The sequence below is a fragment of the Raphanus sativus genome, chromosome 3 (genome assembly GCF_000801105.2).
Source record: "Raphanus sativus cultivar WK10039 chromosome 3, ASM80110v3, whole genome shotgun sequence".
Taxonomy (NCBI): Eukaryota; Viridiplantae; Streptophyta; class Magnoliopsida; order Brassicales; family Brassicaceae; genus Raphanus; species Raphanus sativus.
In genome coordinates this window covers 3,278,418-3,305,124 of record NC_079513.1, presented here as the reverse complement: position 1 = coordinate 3,305,124, position 26,707 = coordinate 3,278,418, and the positions used below count along the sequence as shown (strand labels likewise).

The 26,707-nt window shown below is 33.8% G+C and overlaps 4 protein-coding genes and 2 pseudogenes across 4 annotated transcripts; 4 read left to right on the top strand and 2 right to left on the bottom strand.

Moving 5' to 3' along the window:
* The first annotated feature begins 1,242 nt into the window (after positions 1-1,242).
* LOC108844959 (putative F-box/kelch-repeat protein At4g39600) lies at positions 1,243-2,327 on the top strand (annotated as a pseudogene).
* Positions 2,328-5,566: 3,239 nt separating this feature from the next.
* LOC108836815 (F-box/kelch-repeat protein At5g48990-like) lies at positions 5,567-6,983 on the top strand (annotated as a pseudogene).
* A 741-nt stretch (positions 6,984-7,724) lies between these two features.
* LOC108836814 (putative F-box/kelch-repeat protein At4g39600) lies at positions 7,725-9,100 on the top strand. Its single transcript, XM_018609918.2, has one exon. It carries the CDS (start codon positions 7,777-7,779, stop codon positions 8,902-8,904), a length of 1,128 nt encoding a protein of 375 aa, XP_018465420.2. The 5' UTR covers positions 7,725-7,776; the 3' UTR covers positions 8,905-9,100.
* Positions 9,101-9,220: 120 nt separating this feature from the next.
* LOC130509853 (protein FIZZY-RELATED 1-like) lies at positions 9,221-12,439 on the bottom strand. Its single transcript, XM_057006118.1, has 7 exons — positions 11,866-12,439; positions 10,579-10,701; positions 10,413-10,517; positions 9,779-10,318; positions 9,649-9,711; positions 9,494-9,562; positions 9,221-9,411 (listed from the first exon to the last, which is right to left on the bottom strand). The coding sequence occupies exons 1-7, from the start codon at positions 12,364-12,366 to the stop codon at positions 9,358-9,360; spliced, it is 1,455 nt and encodes a 484-aa protein (XP_056862098.1). The 5' UTR covers positions 12,367-12,439; the 3' UTR covers positions 9,221-9,357.
* Positions 12,440-14,182: 1,743 nt separating this feature from the next.
* Positions 14,183-16,701, bottom strand: LOC130509854 (PGR5-like protein 1B, chloroplastic). The gene is made up of 10 exons (XM_057006119.1): positions 16,341-16,701; positions 15,872-15,984; positions 15,680-15,776; positions 15,488-15,588; positions 15,349-15,405; positions 15,104-15,180; positions 14,950-15,001; positions 14,747-14,857; positions 14,552-14,649; positions 14,183-14,453 (listed from the first exon to the last, which is right to left on the bottom strand). Exons 1-10 carry the CDS (start codon positions 16,531-16,533, stop codon positions 14,384-14,386), a joined length of 969 nt encoding a protein of 322 aa, XP_056862099.1. The 5' UTR covers positions 16,534-16,701; the 3' UTR covers positions 14,183-14,383.
* Positions 16,702-19,300: 2,599 nt separating this feature from the next.
* Positions 19,301-21,484, top strand: LOC108844580 (probable sodium/metabolite cotransporter BASS5, chloroplastic). Its single transcript, XM_018617862.2, has 7 exons — positions 19,301-19,527; positions 19,647-19,694; positions 19,826-19,881; positions 19,955-20,082; positions 20,155-20,601; positions 20,769-21,105; positions 21,206-21,484. Exons 1-7 carry the CDS (start codon positions 19,380-19,382, stop codon positions 21,266-21,268), a joined length of 1,227 nt encoding a protein of 408 aa, XP_018473364.1. The 5' UTR covers positions 19,301-19,379; the 3' UTR covers positions 21,269-21,484.
* Positions 21,485-26,707: the final 5,223 nt, after the last annotated feature.

Below are 26,707 nucleotides of genomic sequence, written 5' to 3'. Positions count from 1 at the left end.
ATCAAAATTCATTATTTTCATAATTTTTATGTTTCATTTCATTTGAACATAGAAAAAGCTCACATTTAAAAAAAAGTAATATATAATATATAAAAAACAAAAAAGAAAATTTATTTTATAAATTTTTTTAGTTTTTAATTATTTAATTTAATTTCAAATGGTAATTTTTATTTATAACAAGTAATCACATAAGCACAAAATAAAAGTATGAATGTAATTGGTGGGACATGTTTGTAATTTTGTAAAACAAAACCATTATAGAGAATACAAATTGAGTATGTGTTGAATTGTGATGTGGAAGAAAGAGACAATGATGTGGAAGAGAGAGAAGATGATGCGAAGACTACAACCAATGTACATAGTCTTATAAATGACCAATGGAGATGCTCTTAGGTAAGTCAATTGATCACAATGTTGCATTTTTCCTTTGCACTGCAACTAAATTTATCATTCTTGGCACCACCAATCCATCATCAACACTCCTACTCATTGTAACTTGGCCTTCAACTTTTGTGGAGGAACTCTTCGTGAATGATTAACATATATATCTATCTACCACATATTCATATTTTATATGCATGTTATGGAAATATATTTGTCTAACATCCAAATTCAAACATAGATTTTTTTTTTCAAACATAGATTTACTCTTAAATTGTTGACGAATAAGTCTAAGGTATGCATGAGAACCCAAAAAAACAAATATCATATTATTGGAATCCTATTATATTTGTATAGATTCACCAATTAAAATTTTATGATATCATTAATATATCATATTAGAAAATTAATTTAAATTTCTAAAACACAAATTTTAATAAAATCCTATGAGTCCCCCATAAAACCATCATTCCCTTTAAAATGAGCCCGATTAGAACAAAGCTCAATTGGATGGTGTTGTCTCACGCGCAAACTCAACGCGTATATCTCATGTGCCCGAGTTAGGACATCTCCAACCCAACTCCATTTTTTACTCCAAAATGGAGTAAACTTGAATATGGAATAACATATGCTCCAACCCAACTCCATATCTCACTCCATTTTGAAGTTTACTCCATAAATGGAGTAATCTATTTTTTGTTTGTTCATAACTCCATTATGGAGTAAAAAATGGAGTAGGGTTGGAGCAATTTTACTCCATATTCACTTTTACTCCATTTTAGAAGAAAAAATAGAGTTTTACATTGGAGATGCTCTTAGGTCTTGGCATATTTGGCAGTGTTGTCCACAAGGACCACAACCATGGATTCCTCCGATCAAGAACCACCGTTGAAGAAGCCGGCGATAGAAGCAACCTCAATTCCGCCGTTTCTAGATGATTTGGTATTGGAATGCTTAGCACGCGTCTCAAGATTGCACTATCCGATTCTCTCACTCGTCTCTAAGACCTTTCGATCACTCACTGCTTCACCGGAGCTTTAGCACAATCGATATCTCTTAAACCGCACCGAGGGGTGTCCCTATGTGTGCTTGCAGTTCCTTACCGAACCCAACCTCCGTTGGTTCACTCTATGTTGTAAACCCGACAAAACCCTAAACAGTCACATCTGTAAGAAGAGGAAGAAGAAGAAGACAGAGACATCAAGTGGTAATAATATTTTGGTTCCTGTGCAGATTCTCAACTCTCCTCCCGTTGAATGGTCAGATTTGGTAGCTGTTGATCATAGGCTATACGCCATCAACAAAGAAGATGATGACGTCACCTGCTGTTCTTCTAACGTCTTCTTCCTCGACTGTCGAACGCACACGTGGGTCGAAACTCCTAGCTTGCGGTTTGCTCACACCGTTCCAGGACTGAATGGGAAGATGTATTTGGCGGGAAGCTACGAGGTTCCAGATTCTTTGAACTGCGTTGAGGAGGAGACTTCCAAGGAAAGGTTTACAAGAACGTTGAATCAAGGTCTGGTACGAGAGCTTCTTTGGTTGTAAAGCTAAAGGATTCTTCTATATTCGACTGGGTAGGGTCTGGTACTTGTTTGATTGAGAGAAGATTCTATTGTCATGTTTCCAATGGAAAAATTCTTTGGTCTAATAGTGACACCCGTATTAACGTTTGGAGGAAAGTAGAAGGTTTGGAAGGACTGCCTAAGTTTGGCCGTTATAGCAATGTTAAATTGGTTGATTGTGGTGGTAAGTTGGTGGTGTTTTGGGATAAGTATGTGCCTGCACCTGGTGGGCATAAGGAGAAGATGATTTGGTGTGCTGAGATCTCCCTGGAAACGCGCGGAAGTGAAGAAGAGGTTTGGGGAAAGGTTGAGTGGTTCGATGCCGTGCTTAAAGTACCCAAGTCTTACAGATTCGTGTATGCTAGTACTGCTACGGTATGATTAAACGACGACTCATGAGATAGGTTTGAAAGGGAATGAATCAGGGTTATGGCTAGAGATGTCAATTGGGCAGGCTATTAATGGGCGGCCCATGTCCAAATAGATATGGACAGAAATGAACAAAACCATATTGGACCATAATTAATTTTTGTCCAAATGGACAAACTCAATTACGTCCGTGGGCTACACTGGGCTTAATCATTTGGACATGGGCCGCCCAATAAACCTAAATGTCTAGGGTTTTCTAAAATTGGGAAAAACGCAAATCACTTCTTTCTCCACCGTTTTCGTCGATTTCGTGCGATTCTTCTGCGATTTCGTTGGAGCTTCTGTGATTTCGTCGATCCTTCTTCGCCGTCTTCGGTTCTCCTCCTCCCTCATCGACTCTCTTTTTCCTTCATTGATTCTTCTCCGCTTTTGAGTCCCATTTGGACTTATTTGGACAGCCCAACAAATCTAGTAAATCATGGTCTTATTTGGTTATGGTCCCATTTGGGCTTCGACCAAATTTGTCCAGCAAAAAAATGAAGCCCATTCGGACACGCCCAGACCCGCCCGGCCCGCCCAATTGACATTGCTAGTTATGGCTTCTTAGTACTTAGTATCTTCTGAATCTTGTAGATGCTTAAGCTTATTTTGTAACAGTCTCTTTCATTTCAAACTCTTTAGGCTATTCTCTGATGAATGACTCATGAGATGAGTGGCTTCTAACTTGTAGTGGTTTCCTTTCTTTAGTATATGACTATGATATGTATGCGTTTGTAGCGGACAATAGTTCACTTCTAACCTACGCATTCACTTTTAGCTTTACTTTGTGTCTTTTGAAAACGCTTTTTTTATACAACCATGAGAATAGTAATAGTCTCCATGTTCTGTCACTCGGCTGCTTTAAGTTCTCAATATTTGCTGTCTTAGCTAATTTGCCTCCAACACAACCAAGTTGCTGTCTTAGCTAACTGTTTGTTTCTCTTTTGCTTAGTGACCAAGTGGCATAAGAAAATGTGGTTTTTATTAAGCTTACTTTCATGTATAGTTTTAACATATACTTTTTTTTTTGACTAAAAAATCACTTTTTTCTTGAATTTCTATTTCTATTCAAACTGAAATCGATAGAATATGAAACCATTCTTCATCTTGACTTTGTATTAATAACCTATGATATGTTAATATGAAGTCCACCTGCTCAGAACTTGGGAGCTGGCACATTAGTGATTCACAGAGCTCTAGACCCTCTGGTGACGTTCTCCTTTCAAAGTATCCAGAGCTTCTGGGCTTACACCATTTTTTTTTTCACTTTAAATTTCCATTTATTCGTAAAATATTATTACAACGAAACAAAAAAAAAGAAAAAAAAACTCAACTAACTACCCCAAATTAAAAGAAAACGCAGATTTCAAAACAAGGTCAACCAAAGCGTCACGACCGAGCATTTTCCTTCCCTTAACTGCTGGGCTCTAGCCGGAATCTGATGGTGCGCTTTATCTCTTTAATGATAGCCCCAAGCGGTCTAGCAACATCTGTGTGGACCCTAGAATTTCTCTCCTTCCAAGTGAGATACAAGCAAGCTTGATGAATCAACCTAATGATCAGAATCACATTTTTGTCTCGAGATGGTCTGTTTAACCACCTGAGAACATCCTCAAATAGACGAGGGGGAGTGAGCTGAAGCCTGAAAAGAAAGAAGACCACACCTGCACACTGAAAGAACAGTCGAAAAATAGGTGTTGCCTAGTCTCATCTTGTCCCAAGCATAAGACACAGACTTTAGGAACTAATAGTCCCCAACTGAGCAGCATGTCTCTTGTTACCATTCTGTCTCTCGCTGCGATTGAGCCACTAGCTCAATGATAAAGTAATTTGTCATTTGATCTAAACAACCCGGGTTCGAACCCAGTGGTATACTTCATTTTATTTTCAAATCATTTTTCAAATCATGTAAAACGTTTTTTCTGTTTAATTTGCTCACGGCATTCTAAATTGACAAGTCAACGAAAACATCTATTATATTAAAATAGAAGTCATAACTTCTAATTCACGTGTGATTTTTTTAAAAAATGGATTACTTACCAGAATTAGACTACTTAACTATAATATCATTTAATATCTTTATTTTTATTTAAAATAAAAATAAATATTAAATTAAGAAAATTCTAACAAAATTCTTTGAAGAATCTTTTCAAAATTTATTTTCGAAAATTTATTAATTTAAATTTTAGTTGTCATAAAAAATAAAAATTATATAAAATATTTTAATGATAATAGCCACTTAAAATGATTACTTTTCAAAAATACATTTTACAAAGATTTTGTTGAAAAGCAATATCCATTTCTGTTTATTATATAACATGTATAAAAAATTAAATGATCTTAAAATTATATATATACAATAATATATTATATAAACTGATATAATATAAACAAATTACTAAAAGAAATCTAGCACTTTAAATTACGGATCGAGATCATAATAAATTAATACAAAATAATTTTGAAGTATGTCATTTCTAACAAATCTATCATTTTTAATTAAAACTATTATATTGAATTAAATATGATAAAAATATTTCTAAATTGATAAGTTAGTATATTTTATTTTCATAAATATAAAACGTTTATTCTAAAAATATAATATGTTGGTAGAATGGTTTAACATTAATAAACTATATAATACATGTATAGAAAATTAACCTTTCTTAAACTTTATATATACAATAATTTATTATATAAACTAGATAAAAAATAAATTTTTCAAGGAAATCTAGCATTTTAAATTACGGGTCGGGATCATAATAAATTAAAATATAAAATAATTATCAAGAACGTCATTTTTATCATAAAAAAGAAAATATATATATATATATATATATTAGTTAATTAACAGCATGAAAAATATAAAATTATTATAGTTGAAATAGTGATTTAAACATTTAAATATATGAATAATCTTAAAAATATATATTTAATATATATATATATAATATAAAAACATGAAAATAAATACCCACACGATTGTGCGGATCAAAATCTAGTTGTTAATTAATTCTAAAGTTAATGAATTCATAGTTTCTTTTGATAATTCCCGAAAATTTATAATTTTTTTTGCCGAATCCTACACCACCCCCCCCCCCCCCCTCTAGTTTCTCGCACGCGCGAATTTAGCGCGTGTACTTACAATTTTGTTTTGTTGCGACGAAACGCGTGTATCTTACATAGTCGAGTACTTGTAGTCTTACCTTACAGAGAGAGAATAAAGCCAAAGCCCTAAAATTTTGGGAGAGGTCTTGGCGGATTTGGCAATGTCGTCAACAACAGCCAGCGATTCCGGTCAAGAACCACCGTCGAAGAAGCCGGCAAGAGAGGCAACCTCAATTCTGCAACTTCCAGATGAATTAGTATTGAGTTGCTTAGCACGCGTTCCGAGATTGCACTATCTGATTCTCTCACTCACTTCTTCACCGGAGCTTTACCACAATCGATATCTCTTAAATCGCACCGAGAAATGTCTTTATGTGTGTTTGCAGTTCCTATTGAGCCTAACCTTCGTTGGTTCACTCTCTGTCGTAAACCAGACACAACCATAAACAAGAAGAGAAGAAGAAGAAGACGACAGAGTCATCATCAAGTGGCAATGTTTTGGCTCAGGTTCAGATTCTCAACTCTCCTCCCGTTGAATGGTCAAACCTCGTAGCTGTTGATCATAAGCTCTACGCCGTCGGCGATGTCCCCTGTTCATCCAACTCCTTCTTCCTCGACTGTCGAACTCACACTTGGGTCGAAACTCCAAACCTGCGGCTTGCTCACGTCAGTCCAGGATTGAATAGGATGATGTATTTAGCAGGAAGCAGCGATAATCCAGACTCTTTGAACTGTGTTGAAGTGTTCAACACAGAGACACAAACTTGGAAGCCTGTGCCTCCCGAGAAGAGGATACTCAGAGCAGGAGATTTCCAAGGAAGTGTTTACGAGAACCTTCGTGGGGAGTATTGTAGGTGGGTTTTGGTTGCAAATCTAAAAGATGGTAAAGGTGGTCTGGTAGGGTCTGGTACTGATTGTTGGATAAAGAAAAGATTCTATTGTTATGGATCGGACAGAGAGATTACTTGGTCTAACAGCCTAGGAGGTGGTTGGAAGAAACTACGAGGTTTGGAAGGACTGCCTAAGTTTGCTCGTTACAGCAATGTTAAATTGGTTGAATGTGGTGGTAAGTTGGTGGTGTTTTGGGATAAGTATGTGCCTGCACGTGGTGGGTACAAGGATAAGATGATTTGGTGTGCTGAGATTTCTCTGGAAACGCGTGGAAGTGAAGAGGTTTGGGGAAAGGTCGAGTGGTTCGATGCTGTGCTTACGGTACCCAAGTCTTACAAATTCGTTTGTGCTAGTGCAGCTACCGTTTGACTAGCTACTCATGAGGACAGGTTTGAAGGGGAATGAATCAGGTTATGTTTTGTTAATACTTATTTTGTAACTGTTGCTTTTTATTGCAAACTCTTCAGGCTACTCTTTGATGAATGACTCATGAGACAAGCGGCTTCTGTCTTGTAGTGGTTTTCTTTTGGATGTGACTATGATGTATGTGTTTGTAGCGAGCGGACAATGGTTCATTTCTAACCTATGCATTCACTTTTAACTTACTTTGTGTCTTTTAAATCATTTTTTTTACAACCATGAGAATAGTATTAGTCTCATTTTCAGTCACTCGGCTACTTTAAGTTCTCACAAGTTGCTGTCTAGCTAACTGCCTCCAACAAAACTAAGATACACAAATACATTTTGTTTCTCATTTATTTAATGACCAAGTTGCAGAAGAAAATGTGGTTTGATTGAGCTTACGTTCATGTATTGTTTGTGTGTAAAAGTCATTGAAAAATAGTTTAACATATACTTTTTGACTAAAAAATTCAATCTATTCTTGAAGTTCTATCATTGCTATGTCAGACTTAAATCGATAGAATATGAAACCACTCTTCATCTAGACTTTGTATTAAGAACCTATGATATGTTAATAATATCAAGTCAAACGAGCTCTTTAGGTCAGGCCATGGATATCTCTGAAAGTTTTGGTAGAGTGTGATCCATCTTCATCACCAGTTAACATTCAGTCTGAGCTTCTAATGGCCTCTTGCTTGAAGATATGCCCTCCTGCTCTGAACTGGGAGCTGGCACATCAGTGATTCACAGAGCTCTGGATCCACTGATGACTCTCCTTTCAAAGTATCCAGAGCTTCTAATTAAGAAAATTAAGAAAAAGTTGCTATTTTCTTTCACGCGCGAAATGAGCGCGTATGGATAAAATCTTATATGTTGCTGATTTTTTCTCACGCGCGAAATTAGCGCGTATGGATAAAATCTTATATGTCTTACATTCTCTAAGTACTTTTATTCCCTCACTCGCACAGAGAGAAAGAAGCCAGAACCCTAAAAAAATTTAGGGGTCGTGGAGGATTTGGCAATGTCGTCCACAGCCATCGCTTTCGATCAAGAACCACCGTCGAAGAAGCCGACCAGAGAACCGACCTCAAATCTGCCACTTCCAGATGAATTAGTATTGGAATGCTTAGCCCGTGTCTCGAGGTTATATTACCCGATTCTCTCACTCGTCTCCAAGACCTTTCGATCACTCACTGCTTCACCGGAGCTTTACCATACCCGGTATCTCTCGAACCGCACCGAGGGGTGTCTCTACGTGTGCTTGCAGTTCCCTTTCGAGCCTAATCTCCGTTGGTTCACTCTCTGTCGGAAACCAGACACAACCCTAAACAAGAAAAGGAAGAAGAAGAAGAAGAAAACTTCAAGTGGTAATGTTTTGGTTCCGGTTAAGATGCTCAACTCTCCTCCCGTGGAATGGTCAGATCTAGTAGCTGTTGGTCATAAGCTCTATGCCATCAACAGAGAAGAAGATGACGTCACCTGCTGTTCTTCTAACGTCTTCTTCCTCGACTGTCGAACGCACGCGTGGGTGGAAACTCCAAGGTTGCGGCTTGCTCACACCAAGACAAAGTTTGATGAGATGATGTATTTAGCAGGAAGCTACGAGGATCCAGATTCTCTGAACTGTGTTCAAGTGTTCAACACGGAGACACAAACCTGGCAGGCCGTGCCTGAGGAGAAGAGGATATTCAGAGACACAGATTTCAAAGGAAAGGCGTACAAGAGCATTTATTCAGCCTCTGGTAGGAGTGTTTCCGTTATGAAGCTAAAGGATTGTACAGAGGATTTGGTAGAGCTTGGTACTACTTGTTTAATAGAGAAAATATTATATGGTTATCTATCCTATGGATTGTTTCTTTGGTCTACTGATGCTAAAATTTGGAGGAAAGTACAAGGTTTGGAAGAGCTGCCTAGGTTGACCCGTTATAGATATGTTAATTTTGTTGAATGTGGTGGTAGGATGGTGGTGTTTTGGGACAAGTGTGTGCCTGCACCTGGTGGGTATAAGGAGCAGATGCTTTGGTGTGCTGAGATTTCTCTGGAAATGCGCAGAGGTAAAGAGGTTTGGGGAAAGGTCGAGTCGTTCGATGCTGTGCTTAGGGTACCCAAGTCTTACAAATTCGTTTATGCTTGTTCTGCTACCGTTTGATTAACTACTCATGAGACAGGTTTGAAGGGGAATGAATCAGCTTTTTACTTAGTACCTAGTATGTCCTGAATATTGTACTGTCTCTTTGATAGAAAACTCTTTGGCTAATGAGTGACTCATGAGACGAGCATCTTCTAACTTGTTCTTTCTTTAGTATGATGAATGCTTTTAGCTTTAATTTGTGTCTTTGAAAGCACTTTTTGTTTGTCTTTGATGTTTCATACGCTTCTCTTTACAAACCTATGAGAGTCGGGACTGTCATTCTCTGTCACTCGGCTAATTAAGTTCTCAAAGAGTTATTTTCTATCCAACTAAATCGAGATACACAATTAGTGGAAACCCATGGTAAAAATTAAAACTCTATACATAGAAGGAGACCTAAAGAATCACACCAACACTCCAAAAGCTATGCAAGATAAGGTTAAGACGACCAACTATCATATCCTCAAGAGATCACCGTATTGTTGTTCTACCAAAGGACAGCGCCCCAATCCCGCTCTCCCTGCTCTGAAAAACAAAGAGCACATGTGCGTGTGTTATGCATTTAAGAGTCGGGAATAATAAAGCATATTTAAGGTTCTTTCTTTACTTGAGATTTCGAGGATGGGAAGACATTCCAGAATCTTAATGTTTCATCTCCTGCTCCTGTCACGATTGTCTACAATAAACCAAGATCCATCATACAAGCGAAAACTATGTTATTGATGCAAGTGTAGATAAAATAAAGTAACACGCTCCTCTAACCTGTCCATCTGGTGAAACCGCAAGATACAGAACACGAAACGTGTGACCCGTGAGAGTTGCTAACTGTAATAAAAGACACGTTCAGTTGTCTAAATTGTCAGCAAGAAAAACGAGAGACAGAAACTCTTACTTTAGACATGGATGGGTATTTCCAAACGATGATTTGGTTTTGCGAAAATCCGTGCGTGCTAACAAGCTCGTTCACGTTCTTAGACCAAGCCAGATTACACACCTGACTGTTAGTGTCTACGCAACTTAAACGAGTGTTCGTCGTCGTGTTCCAGAAACGGATACATCTATCAGCAGTGCCACCACCTGAAGCAAGAAGCCCATGAAGATGTGGAGACCAAGCAATGGCTTTAACCGCTGCTGTGTGTTCACAGTATCTCAACACCGGTTGTGATGAGTGCTGGTTCCATACTAAAAGCTTATTGTCGTTTCCGCCTGATGCTAGCTCGCGGTTGTCATAAGACCATTTGAGTCCACAGACTTCGGATCTGTGACCTGTTAGCTTACTGACATGATCTTCTTGAGAACGTATGTCTCTCTGAAGTATCTTCTTGTCTCTGCTACCGGAAGACAAAACAGATGAGCTCCATGCCAGGGCTCCTACTCGTCGTCGGTGTCCTCCCAGCCTTCTTATTCTCCTGCACCGCAACGCATCCCAAATCTAGTGAAAGTAAAACAGTAACAAGTAAGTCATCCGTAAAAAGACATAGGACTATATACTCAAACAGCCAAAAAAGTATCTTGTTCAGACATACCTCTATAGTTCCTCTACTAGTTCCAATCGCCAAATGTGTTCCACGTAGTGACCAACCCACTGAGCAAACGCTTTCATCAGCCCCAAGATCGCATAACTTAGTTACCTGCAAAAGACATCTCAAGTCAAAACTATTTGAGCCAGGAAGAAAAGAGAAAAGAACTCACCTTGCTACTAGAAGCATTCCACAAATAAACGCAGCTCCCTAGTCCAACTGCAAGAACATTTTGCGCTGACCAATCCACTAGATTCAAGTAGAAATCATCTTGCAGAGCCGGCGCATCCAATACCTAACAACAACATCCACAGGACAAATGCAATATCAGAAAGAACATACATTTTCACTCACTGTATAAAGAGTAGACGTTAGGGCATACTTGGCAAACATTTCACTAAACACTAGCAAAGACATTTTCACATACATGGGGAACACAATCAAGAACTGCGAGTCTCAAACCCTAAAATGTATCTACAATATACAAATCCATACTAGTAAGCATAACGCATTATTCGAAAACAGTTCACTCAAAGAGATCAAACTCTAAACACTAGCATAGACTTCACATCAATACACAAATCATCTTGCAGAGCCGGCGCATCCAATACCTAACAACAACAACAACATCCCAAAGGTCAAATGCAACATCAGGATCAGAAGCTACATTTATAATCACTGGATATAGCGTAGACATTACACATTACTTCAAAAAACAGTTCACTAAACACTAGCAAAGACTTCACAAACATCTCACGAGTTTCACACATACAAGACATGTATCAACACTACACAAATCCACACTAGTAATCACTGGACAGAGACTAGGCATTACGCATTCTTCAAAAACAGTTCACTCCACACACTCACATTCACTCAAAGAGATAAAATCCTAAAATGTATCATCAATACACAAATCCACACTAGTAATCCTAATTTCAACCCACAAACCCTAAAGTCCACAACTTTAAAACCCTAAAACCGTAAGTAGTCCCCCAAAGCTACACAAAATCCACACTAGTAACTCCAATCTCAACTCACAAACCCTAAAGTCCATAACTTTAAAACCCTAAAACCGTAAGTAGTCCCCCAAAGCTACACAAATCAACACTAGTAACTCTAATCTCAACTCACAAACCCTAAAGTCCATAACTTGAAAACCCTAAACACTAAGAAATCCCCCAAAGCTACACAAATCCACACTAGTAACCCTAATCTCAACCCACAAACCCTAAAGTCCACAACTTTAAAACCCTAAAACCGTAAGTAGTTCCCCAAAGCTACACAAAATCCACACTAGTAACTCTAATCTCAACTCACAAAACCCTAAAGTCCATAACTTTAAAACCCTAAACACTAAGAAATCCCCCAAAGCTACACAAATCCACACTAGTAACCCTAATCTCAACCCACAAACCCTAAAGTCCATAACTTTTAAAAACCCTAATCACACTCTCACCTTATAAGCCGACCTAGGAATATTCCTCGGCGACTTAACCGGACTCCGGCTAACACCAGGGCCCTCATCACACCCAAACGGCGCGAAAGAGTTAACCGGCCGCTGCGTCTCCGTCTTATACCGAAAAATATTCCCCGACGGAGAGTAACCAGTAACGACATCTCTCTTCTCCGGCGTCTCCGGTCCGAAAAGAACACTTCGAAGCATACCGGCGTAAGAGCCAGGCCCGTCTTCTTTCTTGGGCGACGGTTCGAGGCCGAAAAGGGCGAAATTAGAACCGGATTGGCTCGGAATAAACCGGTCTGAGTAGATGGGTTTGGAGGGAGAGTGGTATTGGTTGGAATTGATTAAACGGTTGATTCGTTGGGTCTCGAGTGAGACCGTTGGTCGGGTCATTGACGGTGGGAGGTTTAGCTGAGAAGAAGAGGGGTGAGGGGTTCCTGGAGGATCTTCTTCTTTCTCCATGGTTGGTTTGATTCTCTTGCTGCTTCTTTCCTCCATGATTCCAGATTTGAGAAAATCTTTTCTGTTTTTTTTTTTTTCCTTTATTTCCCGGGAAAATCTTGGGGGAAACAGAAAACGTCAAGGGAAAAAATGGTGCGAAAACAAGGAGGTGATCAGGTGTGGCAGGGTATATAGTTTGTACAGTGTATACTTTGTGTGTTATGGACTATTTAATTGGGCCTGAAACTCTCCGCCGATATATTTTCAGTCCAATAACTATTATTTGCGCAGGCCAATAAGGAGTGGTTAAGTGTAGGACAGTGCAAATTAGCCAGATCAGAGAATCGAACCGAACCGAACCGGAATAAAATGAATCTAAACTGATCTCAACATAAAGACCGAACCGATAAGTATTTGGGTTATGGATTTTACCCCAAGTGAATCTGAATCGAAAAGAATATCCGAAAAATCAAAAATCTAAAATTTCAACATTCCTAAAAGAAACATTGTACTAAATCTGATTTCAATCTCTGATATGTATCTAAAATAAACTACGATATTACTAAGTATCTAAAATAATTTTCTATACATGAATGATTAACTTATATACTTATTTTAATATATATTTTGGTATTCAATCAATATTGATTTTTTTATATATTTTGACAATTGCGCTTGAAGTTTATTTACTTACGAATGACTTTACTTCTGAAGTGTCTTTTAAAGTAAATAATTATTTTTTACGTTTATAGAGTTAATAATTGTTAATTTTAATTTGTTTACGTTTTATAATTATTTTATAATATATACTTATCATTCGATTTTGTCATCACGTCTGATGTTGTTATATATAATTTAAGGAAAAATCCCATATGGTTGATAGACGACTGTCATAAAATTATTATGAAAGATAACAATATGATTTGAGAAAGTCACATATACAAATTTATTGAAAAAATTGAAAATATATCGAGTTTATTCAAATACATATCAATATTTTTGGAACCAAAACTATTTAGGGTCAACTTGATCTTGAACACATAACTAAATCCGAACAAATTTGACTAAACCTAAACCGAACCCGACTCGAACTTTTATAATATCCTAATAGGACTAAAATTCATCTGAATGAACTCGAACCGAAACCCGATTGCCCAGTCCAAGGTAAGTGTAACCTAAAATTCTCTGCCTCAGACTCCATACTATTATTGTAAAACTTATGTTATGCTAGTGTGATGATAATAAACTAAGAGCATCTCCAACAATAAGAACTCCAGAGTATTTCTTAAGCAAAAAAATATTAATACTCTAATAAAATGTAATTAGTGAAAATTTAACTAATTTATTGTTTATAAGTGTCATATTAAATTTTAGTGGAATTCTAAAAAATCTAAAGATTAGAATTTTTCTCTACTCTTTTTCTTTCTTTTTTCTCTAAGAACCACCTCAAAACTTTTTTTACAACTTTCCTTGGAAGTGCTCTAAGATTTTTTTTTTTAAGAACCTCACCTTAAAACTCTTTTAAAACTCTTTTAAAACCTCCAATGGGAAGTGCTCTAAGATAGCTTAAAGCAGTGGCATAGAAAAGATAACAATGGTCCATATATCATTTTTTTCTCTGTGTCATCATCAAGATCGACAAGGCTTGATCTTTCCGGATCAGCTAAATAAGTGCCCTCTGCAAGGCTCAGCATGGGATTATTTACAATTACAACAGCACTATTTGTTATAGCAGTTTCATATGGATTAGTAAGAAATACATTTCTATGCAAGTTATATGATACACACATCCACAACTATAACAAAACAGATATCCTAGTGTAGGTAATTTGTTGTGCCACTTTTTCATTTTATTTTTCTAGTGAGAGAGAAATTCCCCAAAGAAGTAATCACATGGTTTTCTTTCTCTGATTTCACCTCACATCTACTTACAACACACAATACAAGTCAACGAGAGCTACACGGAAACATCTGAAGATTATAGAAGCACACAAAATAACTTTTCCACCTTCTTCATCTATTAGTATCAATTTTACATAAATCTCCCAGAGAATGAAACCTTGGCCCATAGGGTTTAAGCATTGCCTCCTTCTGGTAATGTGATCAAACGAGTACTTGAGTCATAGACCATCGCCGTTCCACATCTAAACCAGAAACCAAGTTTTAAGAATCAAAAACATTTCAAAAAAATCATTTCATCTGTTGATTGATTTAGAGTCTAAAGATAAAGGAGTTTGCTTACCCGGAGCATTTAACATTGTTGGTGGAACCGTCGTTGGAGATGGACAGTATTGTTCCAAAGAAGGATGTATTCTCTGTTCCACAGTTTGGACAAGGGCCCTGTTATAGATACATTCCAAGAACATTTCATGAGTATTATTAATAATTTGCTTTTACAAGTTCAAGTTCACTGATCTGAGAAGATCAATGGTTTTACCTTCAAGATCAAGGAGTCTCTGATGATCAGCTTGGTGAGTGATAGCGCCAGATACACAATTGCAGGCACCGCAGCAAACCATGTGAAAATGAAACTGAATGGTTCCGGAAGCTGCAAGTTTTTTTAATGTGTGTTTTAATAAATACTGGAAGAAAATTGTAACAATTACCTCCAAACTATATAGGAATAGTCAAAGGTTTTACCTCGAGCAAGTAAGTGATTTCAAAACCAGTAAGGTCATCAAGGAAGAAAAACCTAGAGAACAACAATTAAAGAAGACAGCAATGTTTAATAAACAGAACCTGAGGTTATGTTGTGTGTTTTCAAATTTGAGAGAAGAACAGAACAGATACTTACAGTCCGAGAGCAACAACGGTTGCTGGTACATTCAACAGGAACATTTTGAAATAATCTACTGCAAGATCACTGTAAACCTGCATAATGATGAATCCAAAAAGTATGAAACTTATGTTATGCTCTACAGTGTCTTATGTTATGTTCTATATAATGCCTTATGTTATTTTAAGTTCTACAATGTCTCTTAGGAATATAAATGAAGTAGTTTTTTTTTTTGTGCTAAAAGTGAAGTAGATTGTTTTTACCTTTTTACTACGAAGACTGCATCTTGGACCCTCACACACAATCTCACTTCCATCCATCTACAGAAACATAAAAACAATGATATAACGGATCCAACATACATATATGTAACAAAATGGATTAAGCTAAAGATATACAAACCTTTAGTTTCATTTTCAGCTTGTCGTATTCTTCATCAGTCATGATTGGATTGCCAGATACATAAGCCATTGAAGCTTCAAGGAATCTTTGTTCATCGGAACCTGAAATACACCAAAAGCAGATCACAAATCAAGAACTATTCAGCGAATTGATTAAGAAGAAAGTAGAAAAAAATCATCTAGTTTGCATTACTTAGCATGACAACACTGCTTCCTTCCCACATCAACTCTTCTTTTAGGTTATCAAACTCTTCGTTAGACATAACCGCCTTGCCTTCGTAATAGAATGACTGCATAGAACAATCCTCTCAGACTTAGAAAAAAATCTCTATTATATTTGTATAACCATTAAATTAAATATAAATCTTTATTTTTTCTGTGTTACTTGCATCGCTTGGAGAAACTCTTGCTCCATTTCACCGATTGATCTCTTCTCGTTCTTGTTGATGCTACAATAAGGTAAGATCTTGCTGTCAACTTCTTCCCCACCCACTTGACCTGAAGTCAAATCAAGAATGTTCAATGATTGATTAGAACAGAAAAGCAAAACAAAACCCACAAACATAAAAGTTCAAAAAAAACAACCTGTTTCAAGAAACACACCAGGAGAAATTCAAAGGTTGATTAGAGAATATAAAATAAAATAAAAAAGACAAAACCCACAAACAGATAATCAGTTATGTTCTGTAATATAAAAACGAAAACTTTTTTCAAATCAAAGTTGTTCGTTCCCTACCGAAAACCTAGTCTAGGTAGATCGTAACATGCACACTGTAAAAGGGTAATCTTCGAGAACAGAAGTAACGTGTCCAACAAGATTGAAACTTTATTAAGAGGGCAAAATAATCAAAGACCTGACTGATCGGTAGTGGCTTTGACGGGTAACAAGAAAAGTCTTCGTCTGAGAGAAATGGATCGTTCATGGCTGAAGTGAGCAGACTGTGTCCTCGAAGGAGGAGATGAACAAGTGGTGGTGGTGGTGGGTTTGCGAGAAATTGGAGAGTGAAATCGAGGGATTGTTAGAGTAAACGCCATCTTACTACACATGTTTGTTTTTCTTCTTCTTCTTCCGGGGAGATAGAAGATCGTGATTGTTCTTTCTTGTGGTTTCCGGGAAGAAAAAAAAGGTTGGGAGGTTTGGATCTATGGTTGAGAATTGAGATTGAGATGGAAGTGTTCTGATTTTTTTCGTAACGTTTGTGTGATAGTTGGAGGGAGAATGAGAAGGAGATAAGGAAAGCTAGATCGTGTGGCGATTAAGAGTTCCACGTCAGCAATGAATATCTACTTATTCTGATTGCGCACAAATTGCGTTTTGAAGAGTTCTTTTTATTTTTCTCTTAAACTGAAAGAAGAAAAAAGATCTCCTTTCTGTATGAAAAAGAATTCTGCATGATTTTTCTAAGACACACATACTCTAAAGAACCTTTAGATCAACTAACCAATAAAAATTAATTGTTTCATAATCGATATCGCTTAAAAAAATGAAACAAAATATTATAAATTATATTGTGTTTTTAAAATAAAATAAAAAGTAAAAAATAAATAAATAAAAAGTAATAATAGTTACAAAAAAGAACTTTTAAAAAATATTTTTAACATCGTCAAAAAACAATAAACTTTAAAAATTAAACCGTAAATTTCAAATCTTAAAATTTTGGGTACACCCTAAACTTTTGAGTATATCCTAAACCCTTGAATAATCCTAAATTTTAAACTCTAAACTCTAATATATGTAAAAAAAAGTTTAATATTTTAACACCGTCATCAATATACTAAATCCTAAACCATAAACCCTAAATTCTTGGATAAATTTAAACTTTAAATCACACACTAAACATTAAAACACTAAATCTTTAAAATAATAAACCCTTAATCCTATTCCCTAAGCTCTTTTTAGGATTAAAGATTTAGTATTTTTAAGATTTAGTGTTTAGTATTTTTAATTTAGGGCTCAAAGAGGACTCCCCCTCCCCATTCATTAGATAGAGAAGATTGTCCCAAGACTTCGCGACCCGCTGCCAAACTTATTCCATTTCAATATTATGCCTTGAAGAGGACTCGAACCTCCACGCTTTTTATCACGAGATTTTGAATCTCGCGTGTCTACCATTTCACTACCAAGACATCTTTAAAGTGAATTGTATTCCATAAATATGATATCTATCTAGTACGGTGTATTGAATATATGATAAAAGTAGAGTGAACCCAAAAATAAGTCATACTTTAATTAAGAAAGTTGGTTCTCCGTATAGCGTAACAGAGAAGTCGTGTTATAAAGACAGGGTTTGGCTAAATGGTCTATAGGTTAACTATGGATTCTTAAAATTAACGAATTTAATTCAAAAATGAAAAAAAGAGGAAACTAAAGAGAAGATATCCGATAGAACTGTAAAGAGTTCATCCGATAGAACTGTAAAGAGTTCATCCGGTAGAACTGTAAAGAGTTCTGACAATCCTTCCCCGGTTGATAGTTCTCACAAGAACTTATGAGTCTGACCAACGCCAGATATGAGTGTGGTTGAGAGTGTGTATGTAGCAAAGCTTCCTGAACTAGGGTCTCCACAATGAGGAGAGATGAAACATGCAATTGATAGAAAGTTTAAAACATATATCAGATTCTTTTCAAGAGATTACTGAAATAAGCAGAAAATTACCCATGAACTTACTATAGGATGAAGCTTATGACTGGCCATTTATTTTAACTTTTACTGAACATTAATTATCATTATCAAAATAAGTAATTGCAAGATTTCAACATCTAAAGATTTAAAATTTCACATACAGCGATGTGATTCAGTATCACCTAAAATTTTGTTAAAGGATTTTACATTACACAATCAAGACGCCAATGTATTTTTCATTGTGAAATCTAATGATGTTCATATTTAAAATAAAAAATCATTGTGAATACTTCCATAAAAATATTCTTGTTGTAGAAGACTTATACAGAAGTCTTCTAGCTAATAGATCTGGAAAAAAAATCAAAAATTATTGTGAAATCTAATGATGTTCATATTTACAATAAAAATAGTTGTGAAGACTTCCATATAAGTATTCTCGTTGTAGAAGACTTCTAGCTAATAGATCTGGAAAAAAAAAATCAAAAATTATTGTGAAATCTAATGATGTTCTTATTTAGATTATCTAAGCACACATTACTTCTTAATGAAATTCACTCAGTCGTTCTTGATCAAGAATCATGAACTTGAGTAACTCTAGTAAGCTTATAAATTTTGAACAAAAAAAATTGATATTTTGGGATGAAATGAAAAAGGAAGTGAAAGGGAAATGGTTTTTGTGTGTAAGAAATAAGAATATAAAAATGTAAATGTTGATTTTAGATGTGTTTAGAGCTTGAAATTGTTTGTTTATGGTGGTTGATGTATTGATGATAATGTTGGTGTTGTAAATAAAAGAGGAAGATTACGATGATTGAGTAAAACAACTATTTTGGGGAAAAACTAAAGAAAAATAATGATATTTTCGTGAATAATCCAAATTTTTGGGGATAAATAAGATAAAAAAATTCTAAAAAAAAATATATCTTAATTTTGTGTTTGACTTTTGATTTTTGCAAAAGAAAAAACCTATAAAACTCCATCGCTTGCTCAAAAATGAAAATTGTCCAATCAAAACCAAATTTGAAAGAAAAAAGGTAATTAAATAAAAGTTAAAAACCACTGCTTTTGAGACTATAGGTTGGTGTGGCATTAGCACATGCGTATCATCAAGATATAAATAATTTACACGCCTAAGGTCTAGTGAAACGTGTGTTATTATTTAGGTTGGTAATTTGGTACTTGGCGCTTATAATGCTAAATGTCTAAACATATATAGAGAAGATCTAACGAAACACTACATTTGTTTTCACGTTTTGGTTCTCTTCAAAAATGGCCGTGATTACTACTATTGAGTCTCTGTTATTAAAGTCTCATCATCGTCTTCTTCAACCTCGAGATCATTCATACCCAGTGGGTTTTCACAACACTCGAAGAGTTATAAATTTCCCGCGCAACAGCTTCTCACCTATTTCTCTAGGTTTTTCTTATTTCTCCTTTGTTTAAACATTATTTAAAAGCTGTTTTATGAGAAGTGCTCATTTTTAGATGTGTATAAGTCTTCAGTTATTGTTTTTGATGAGTTTAATTCTTGTTCAGGATCATTATCTGTAGATTTTCCATTACGCAGTGATCCGATTTCGCAAAGTAAGTACATATACTATAGGAAGAATTCTGTATTTGTTTTCTTTTAGAGTGAAGCAATTTTTTTTGAGTGAAGCAATTTAATTTCTCAATTCTTTTAAATCTGCTTTTTGACCTTGTTCTACAATCCAAAGATGATAGATCGAGATATCCTTGGCGGAGAAATGTCTCAGAATCTGACACAAACGAGGTAAAATACAAAATCAGTATAGACCCTGGTCTTTTTTGTTTCCTTGGCAAGTAACAATTGTGTTTGGTTTCAGATCTATAATAAGAAAGTTTCTATAATGGAAACATTAAAGCAAGCCAACTCTTTTATTCCTCATGTGATTCTCTCAAGTACAATTTTAGCTCTTCTCCACCCACCTTCTTTCACATGGTTCAAGCCAAGGTTCGAATGATCAAACCTAATTACAACTTTATTAGACATTATAATCTATAATTACTATTTATCCTTCTTTAGGTACTTTGTGCCTGGCCTAGGGTTCATGATGTTTGCTGTTGGAATCAACTCCAATGAACGAGACTTTCTTGAAGCTCTTAAAAGACCAGACGCTATTTTCGCTGGTTACATCGGACAATACTTGATAAAACCCCTCTTAGGTTATATGTTAGGTGTAATGGCTGTCTCTCTTTTCAATCTACCGACTCCTGTAGGTGCTGGGATCATGTTGGTCTCATGTGTTAGTGGAGCACAGCTATCGAACTACACAACTTTTTTAACAGATCCTTCACTCGCGCCGCTTAGTATTGTCATGACATCGATCTCAACCGCTACGGCGGCCCTCGTTACACCCATGCTTTCTCTCTTACTCATTGGTAAAAAGCTTCCCGTGGACGTGATTGGGATGATCTCTAGCATTCTGCAAGTTGTGGTTACACCTATTGCCGCAGGACTACTTCTAAACCGGTTAAGTACATTACATATGGGTCTGATCAATACATAGCCTAGGGGTTTTTCTAAAACCAAATGTCATATTGATGAATATAGATAGGATCCGCCTATCCTTATTAAATGCACTCAATGTACTTAATGGCTACTGAAAAACTAACGTTACATGAGAAATGTGACCGCAGGTTATTGCCAAGGTTGTCCAATGCAATCAAACCTTTTCTCCCGGCGTTAACGCTAATCGATATGGCTTGTTGCATCGGAGCACCCCTCGCTTTGAACATAGATTCAGTCTTGTCTCCGTTTGGTGCAACCATTTTATTCCTCGTCATCATGTTTCATCTCTTGGCTTTCGTTGCTGGTTACTTTTTCACTGGTTTCTTCTTCAACAAGGCACCTGATGTAAAAGCCCTACAAAGAACATTATCCTATGAAACAGGAATGCAAAGTAGTCTTCTCGCTCTGGCCCTTGCCACAAAGTTCTTTCAAGATCCTCTCGTTGGAGTGCCTCCAGCAATCTCCGTGAGTTCGAAAACGACCTCGTTTTCCCATATATCTTTGCTTTTAGTTCTTAACAACTTTTTTTTTCATTCTAATGGAGACAATTTGTTATTTTTTGTAGACGGTGGTTATGTCTCTGATGGGTGTCTCGCTTGTTACAATATGGAAAAACCGAAAGGAGTAGTGACATGAACTCACTTTAGGGGTTTTCCTTTTAATGTAACTAAAACAGAGTCGATAAACCAGAGAATAATATGTAACTATGAATGTTTATACACCCTTCATGTGTAAGACTTGTGGTATAAAGATGATGAGACTTGAGAACACCTCCATCTAGGGGTGGGCAAAATATCGGTAAAATCTGTTTCGATCCGTAATTTAAAAAAGGTATTTTCGGGTTTTTCTTCTATCTTCATTTGATCAGTTTCTTCTTCCAAGAATGTTATGTGTTGATCATTGTTCGATTTTGGGTTTGCATGAATCAAAATGAAGGTTTCTCTCAGTTTTTTCATGAATCAATATGGTTATTGGTCTTTTAGATCGTGGGCCTCATTCTGTCTGACGGTAGGTCCGTTAATTTTTTCAAAGGTTCAAAATCACTGTTTACTGACAATGGAATCACCCATAACTTTTCTCTGTATTCTGGCCTCACTCGCACGCTATCATGAATCACTTCCGGATAAGTCATCCATTATTCCACAACTCGAGTTCAAGCATGCTTAATTCTAGATTTTTAAATAGATGTGTGCCGAAAAAAGAAACCGCATTTTGGTGACATAGATACTCAAATCAATTTTCTTAAGCATTTCTATATATCACAACTCGGGATGTTACAAGCACATTCGGTAAATCACGTATTTTGGCCTCACTCGCATGCTATCATGGATCACTTCCGGATAGGTCATCCATCATTCCATTACTCGAGTTCAAGCATGATTAAATTCTAGATTTCTAAACCGATGTATGCCGAAAAAGGTAACTGCATTTTGGTGATATAGATAGTCAAATCAGTTTTCTTAAGCATTTTTATATATCACAACTCAAGATGTTACAAACACATTCGGTAAATCACACATTAGGTAAATGTTAATTTTAATATGTACTTCTCTTTTAATCTAGAAGAAGATTAAGCAATAGAAATAGGCCTGCTCCTAATAATTTACTAGAAGAAACAACAGTTTAATGCCTAATGAAATTTTAATTGGAATGCATATCATAAAGATATTGTTTCTAGGGGTAGAAATATGATAGTTGTGCGGTTGTACTCTTTTTTCTTAGTATGGTTTTTATCTCATTGAGTTTTTCCATGACAATGTTTTAACGAGGCAACAAAAAACACACAAAAGATAGACACTTAAAGAGAATGTTACCATTTGAAAGATGAAAGTCTATCACTATTCTAAAGTTTTTGAGATAAAAAGAATCTATTAAAATGACTAAGTCATATAAGACTCAAGCACTATCTAAGAAGAGCGATGTCAATGTGCTACATGTTTGTTCAAGTGACAGTTTAACTGATTTGTTCAAGAAGACGTTACCCACTGCTACTTCCAAGAAACTAATTTATCTTACAAGAATACATCGTCTCAAAGATTTTGACGTATGTACAAATGAGGGGAAGTCATTACACACTAACCATGGTTTTTGCCGTTGGGTTTAGTATATACCAAAATAAAACCATATTATCTATTTATGCTCGGTTCGGTACTCTTCGGTTTTAGCATATTGAACAGCCCTAATTTAGATATTAGTTAGTTTTGGATTGTGATTTATCATGTCTTAATATCCTATTGTAGAATTAGATTTTAAATTCATATTTTTTTGGAACCTTACATGTGAATCTATACTATTAAAGCAGAATCCTATTCAAAAAGTTTAGTAATATATTTAGAAGTCTTTCCATTGACATTTAATTTAAACTAAAAATAGAATATTCTTTATAACTATGGTAACTAATTAATACTTTCCATATTTGTGAATGATAATAATTTTAATTTTATGCAATATATACTGTCCATTTAATTTGAATATCAATTTTTTATCTATAATATTATTTAAAATCGGATATGAATATATACATGCAAATTAAAAATATTATTATGCCATTTTTTTACATAATAATGATATGCCAATTTTGAGTGTTCAATTTATTTTTAAATTATCTTAAAATTAAGTTTTAGATCTAAACATAAATAAAAATACAAACTTATCATAATAACCAAAAAAAGAAAATAATATTTTCATATCAATAATAAAGTATCCTATTACCATTGTTTCAATTTCTTCAAATGACATAATACAAATCTCATTAAAGTCTAAATAGTTACCTTTTCAATTTTGTATAATATTAAAAAGTATGAATTATTTAATAAACATTTCAAAAAGTTATTTCTTTCTTTTTGTTTTCAGCGAGTCTGGATCTTAGGTTAATAGCAGATTTTTAGGTTTTTACCGGTTTTCTAAGATTATAATTACAATTATTTTTATTAAATTGAACTGAATTATACACATATAACTGAATTTATCGGTTCAATCATAGGTCCGGGTTGGATATGAAAATATTGTTTGAAAATCAATTATTATAACAATTTTTTAAAACACAAATAGAAAACTTTAAAATTATTTATTCTCTAATCAAAATTAAAAATTCAATTAAATTTTATTAAAATAAAAATATAGCCCCACTTCAAAAACGCGGGTCAAAATCTAGTTTTATATTAAAAACAAAACATAAAATACATAGTTAGAACACATTTATATAGAGTGTGAAAAAAATTATGAGAGTATGAATGCTAATTCTCAAATCATTGTGAGACTGCCACATGTTCATTATAGTGTGAACACATTTCTTAGAATGTTTCTCCTTTAATATATACTAGGATAAGATCCGCGTCTTGCGCGGGATGAAATTGTTATTTTTTATTATGTTTTGAAGAATGAAATAATAGTTCGGTTTTATTTGGATTAGGGTGTTCAATCCGAATATCGGGTTGGTTTCGGTTCGCTTCGGTTTTTTCGGTATTTCGGTTTGTAAAATATAACTAATATTCTACATCCATATTTACTTCGGTTCGATTTAGTTTATATACCGTCGGTTTGAATTTTATTCGGTTTTATACCAAAACAAAATTATTTAGTTTGAGATAATATTATATATTATACGAATTTTGGAATCATGTTGTCAAAAAGTCATTTATTAAAAAATATTATATATTTAAATAAAAGAATAAAAACAAAAAAATGCTTCTATCATCTAATAAAATAATTAAACCTAAAATTAATATCAAAGTTCTAAATTTGAAAAATAAAAAATAAAAAAATAAAACAGAAGCATGAAAGAAAAGTTTTATTATTCTTCCATATTTAGTGTTCATCAAATTAATATGTCTTCGATTGAACACTACTCTGTTTGTTTACAGATAAAAAAAAAGTTGTAAAGAATTTCAACTAATTGTTATCCATCAAATTTATAATATTTACTTAAATTTAGTTACTGTTAAAATAAAGCAAAAAGATCTAAAAAAGAAAAGCTAAGAAATAAGAAGCCTTAGTTGTAGTAAATTATTACTTAATTGTAGTTCAAGTGATTCAAGTGATTTAATATATAGGGGATATGTTGAGCTGAACATTTGTAATTGTAATTGTGGACCGAAATATATTTTGAATTTATTATGAGTCTGATCGATTTGGGCTTAAATTTTTTACACCATGTTTATATCTATAAACTGTAATGTGTTCAATAAGTCATTTTTTATTCAAAAACAGGTTCTACAATTTTTTAATATTTAACTTTCACATCATTGAGAACTATTTTAATCATTTTAGAACCAGCATTTTATTATTTTCAAAATCGAATTACTTTGACTTTAGTCTTCCACGTAGTTTTGAAAGGTTTCAACTGGACAACTAAATTGATGCAGCCAATCTTGTTGTTTTAAATCGTTAGTATTTATATGTATTTAATTCAAATACTAATTAAATAAAAAATTCATATTAATATAATTTTATGATCATTTTTATCTTATTATAACAAAACTAATTAAGCTATTGATCACAAAACTTTCATAGTGGGATCTTCAAAATTTTAATAATTTATAGATGTTTTTAAAAAATTCAAAATATAACATATAGAAAAAATCTAAATGTTTTTATTATATACTTAATGTGATTATTTAATATCTTTTATAATATAAAATTAAACAAAAGGAACTAAGATACAAAATTGTTATCAAAATATTTATTATTCAGAATCATTAATTTTCATATATACGTTAATCATATCAGGTAATTTCGTAACTTTTATTTAAGGAAAGTTATTTAATTTGAATATTTATTTAATAAAAATTCATATTAATAAAAATTTATGATTATTTGTATCTTATTATAACAAAACAAATTAAGCTATTGATCACAAATTTTCAAAGTGGGATCTTCAAATTTTTAATAATTTATAGACGTTTTCAGAAATTCAAATTATAACATAAAGAAAAAATCTAAATATTTTTATTATATAGTTAATGTGATTGTTTAATATCTTTGATAATATAAAATCAATAAATAAATAAAGAACTAAGATACAATTTTTTTATCAAATATTTATTATTCATAATAATTAATTTTCATATATACGTTAATCATATTAGGTAATTTCGTAACTTTTATTTAAGGAAAGTTTGAGATTGTTTTCTTGTACATTATTTATCAATTCGATAGTTAGTTTAACAAAAAGTGTAATATAAGTTAAGATGGACCAACATATTTTTCTAAGAATAGTATATTTTATATAGTTATTTATTAAATGAGACTTCATAATCATATGGTTCTATTATAAGCGCTTATATAATAAGTTTATAATTTATAAATGTTATTGAAAATTCATTGAAAGTTTTAATATTAAAATATTTATGTAATCTTATATGGTATATATTTTAATCTATATATATATATTTGTTTTATTATTAAATGATATTTTTACTCATATTATTTTTAAATCATGTGTATCTTTTTATAACAAAATGTTAAACATTTGTTCATTAATTCTAACATAATAATTTTAATATTTATAATCATTTATTGTCGTTTTTTATAATTTCGTATATAACATATACGAAAAATCCAAATTTAATTTTTGTAGCTAATTTGATTGTTTAATTTATTTTAATAATATAAAATTAAACAAAAAATGATGGAGGATATATAATTTGTTATCAAATCTTTAATATTAGAATCATTAGTTGTTATATATATATATTAGCATTTATGGTAATTTTGTTTTGTTTAAAAAAAGAAAATAAATAAATCAAATTAGACCATTTACTTTTTCAATTTCATTCTCATCATGCCACATAGGATTTTTTAATCATCCAATTGATTGACACATGGGATAGGGGTTTATTTTAATTACTAACAATTTGAAGATCTAATTTTTGAAATGTTCTTCTTTTAAATATATAGGGGATAGGAGATATGTTGGGCTGAACATTTGTAATTGTAATTGTGGACCGAAATCTATTTTGAATTTAATGATGAAGTTTGATCGAATTTGAGCTTTAAATATTATTTATCACCCCTGTTTATATCTATACAAAACTATAAATGTTTGTCAATAAGTCATTTTTATTAC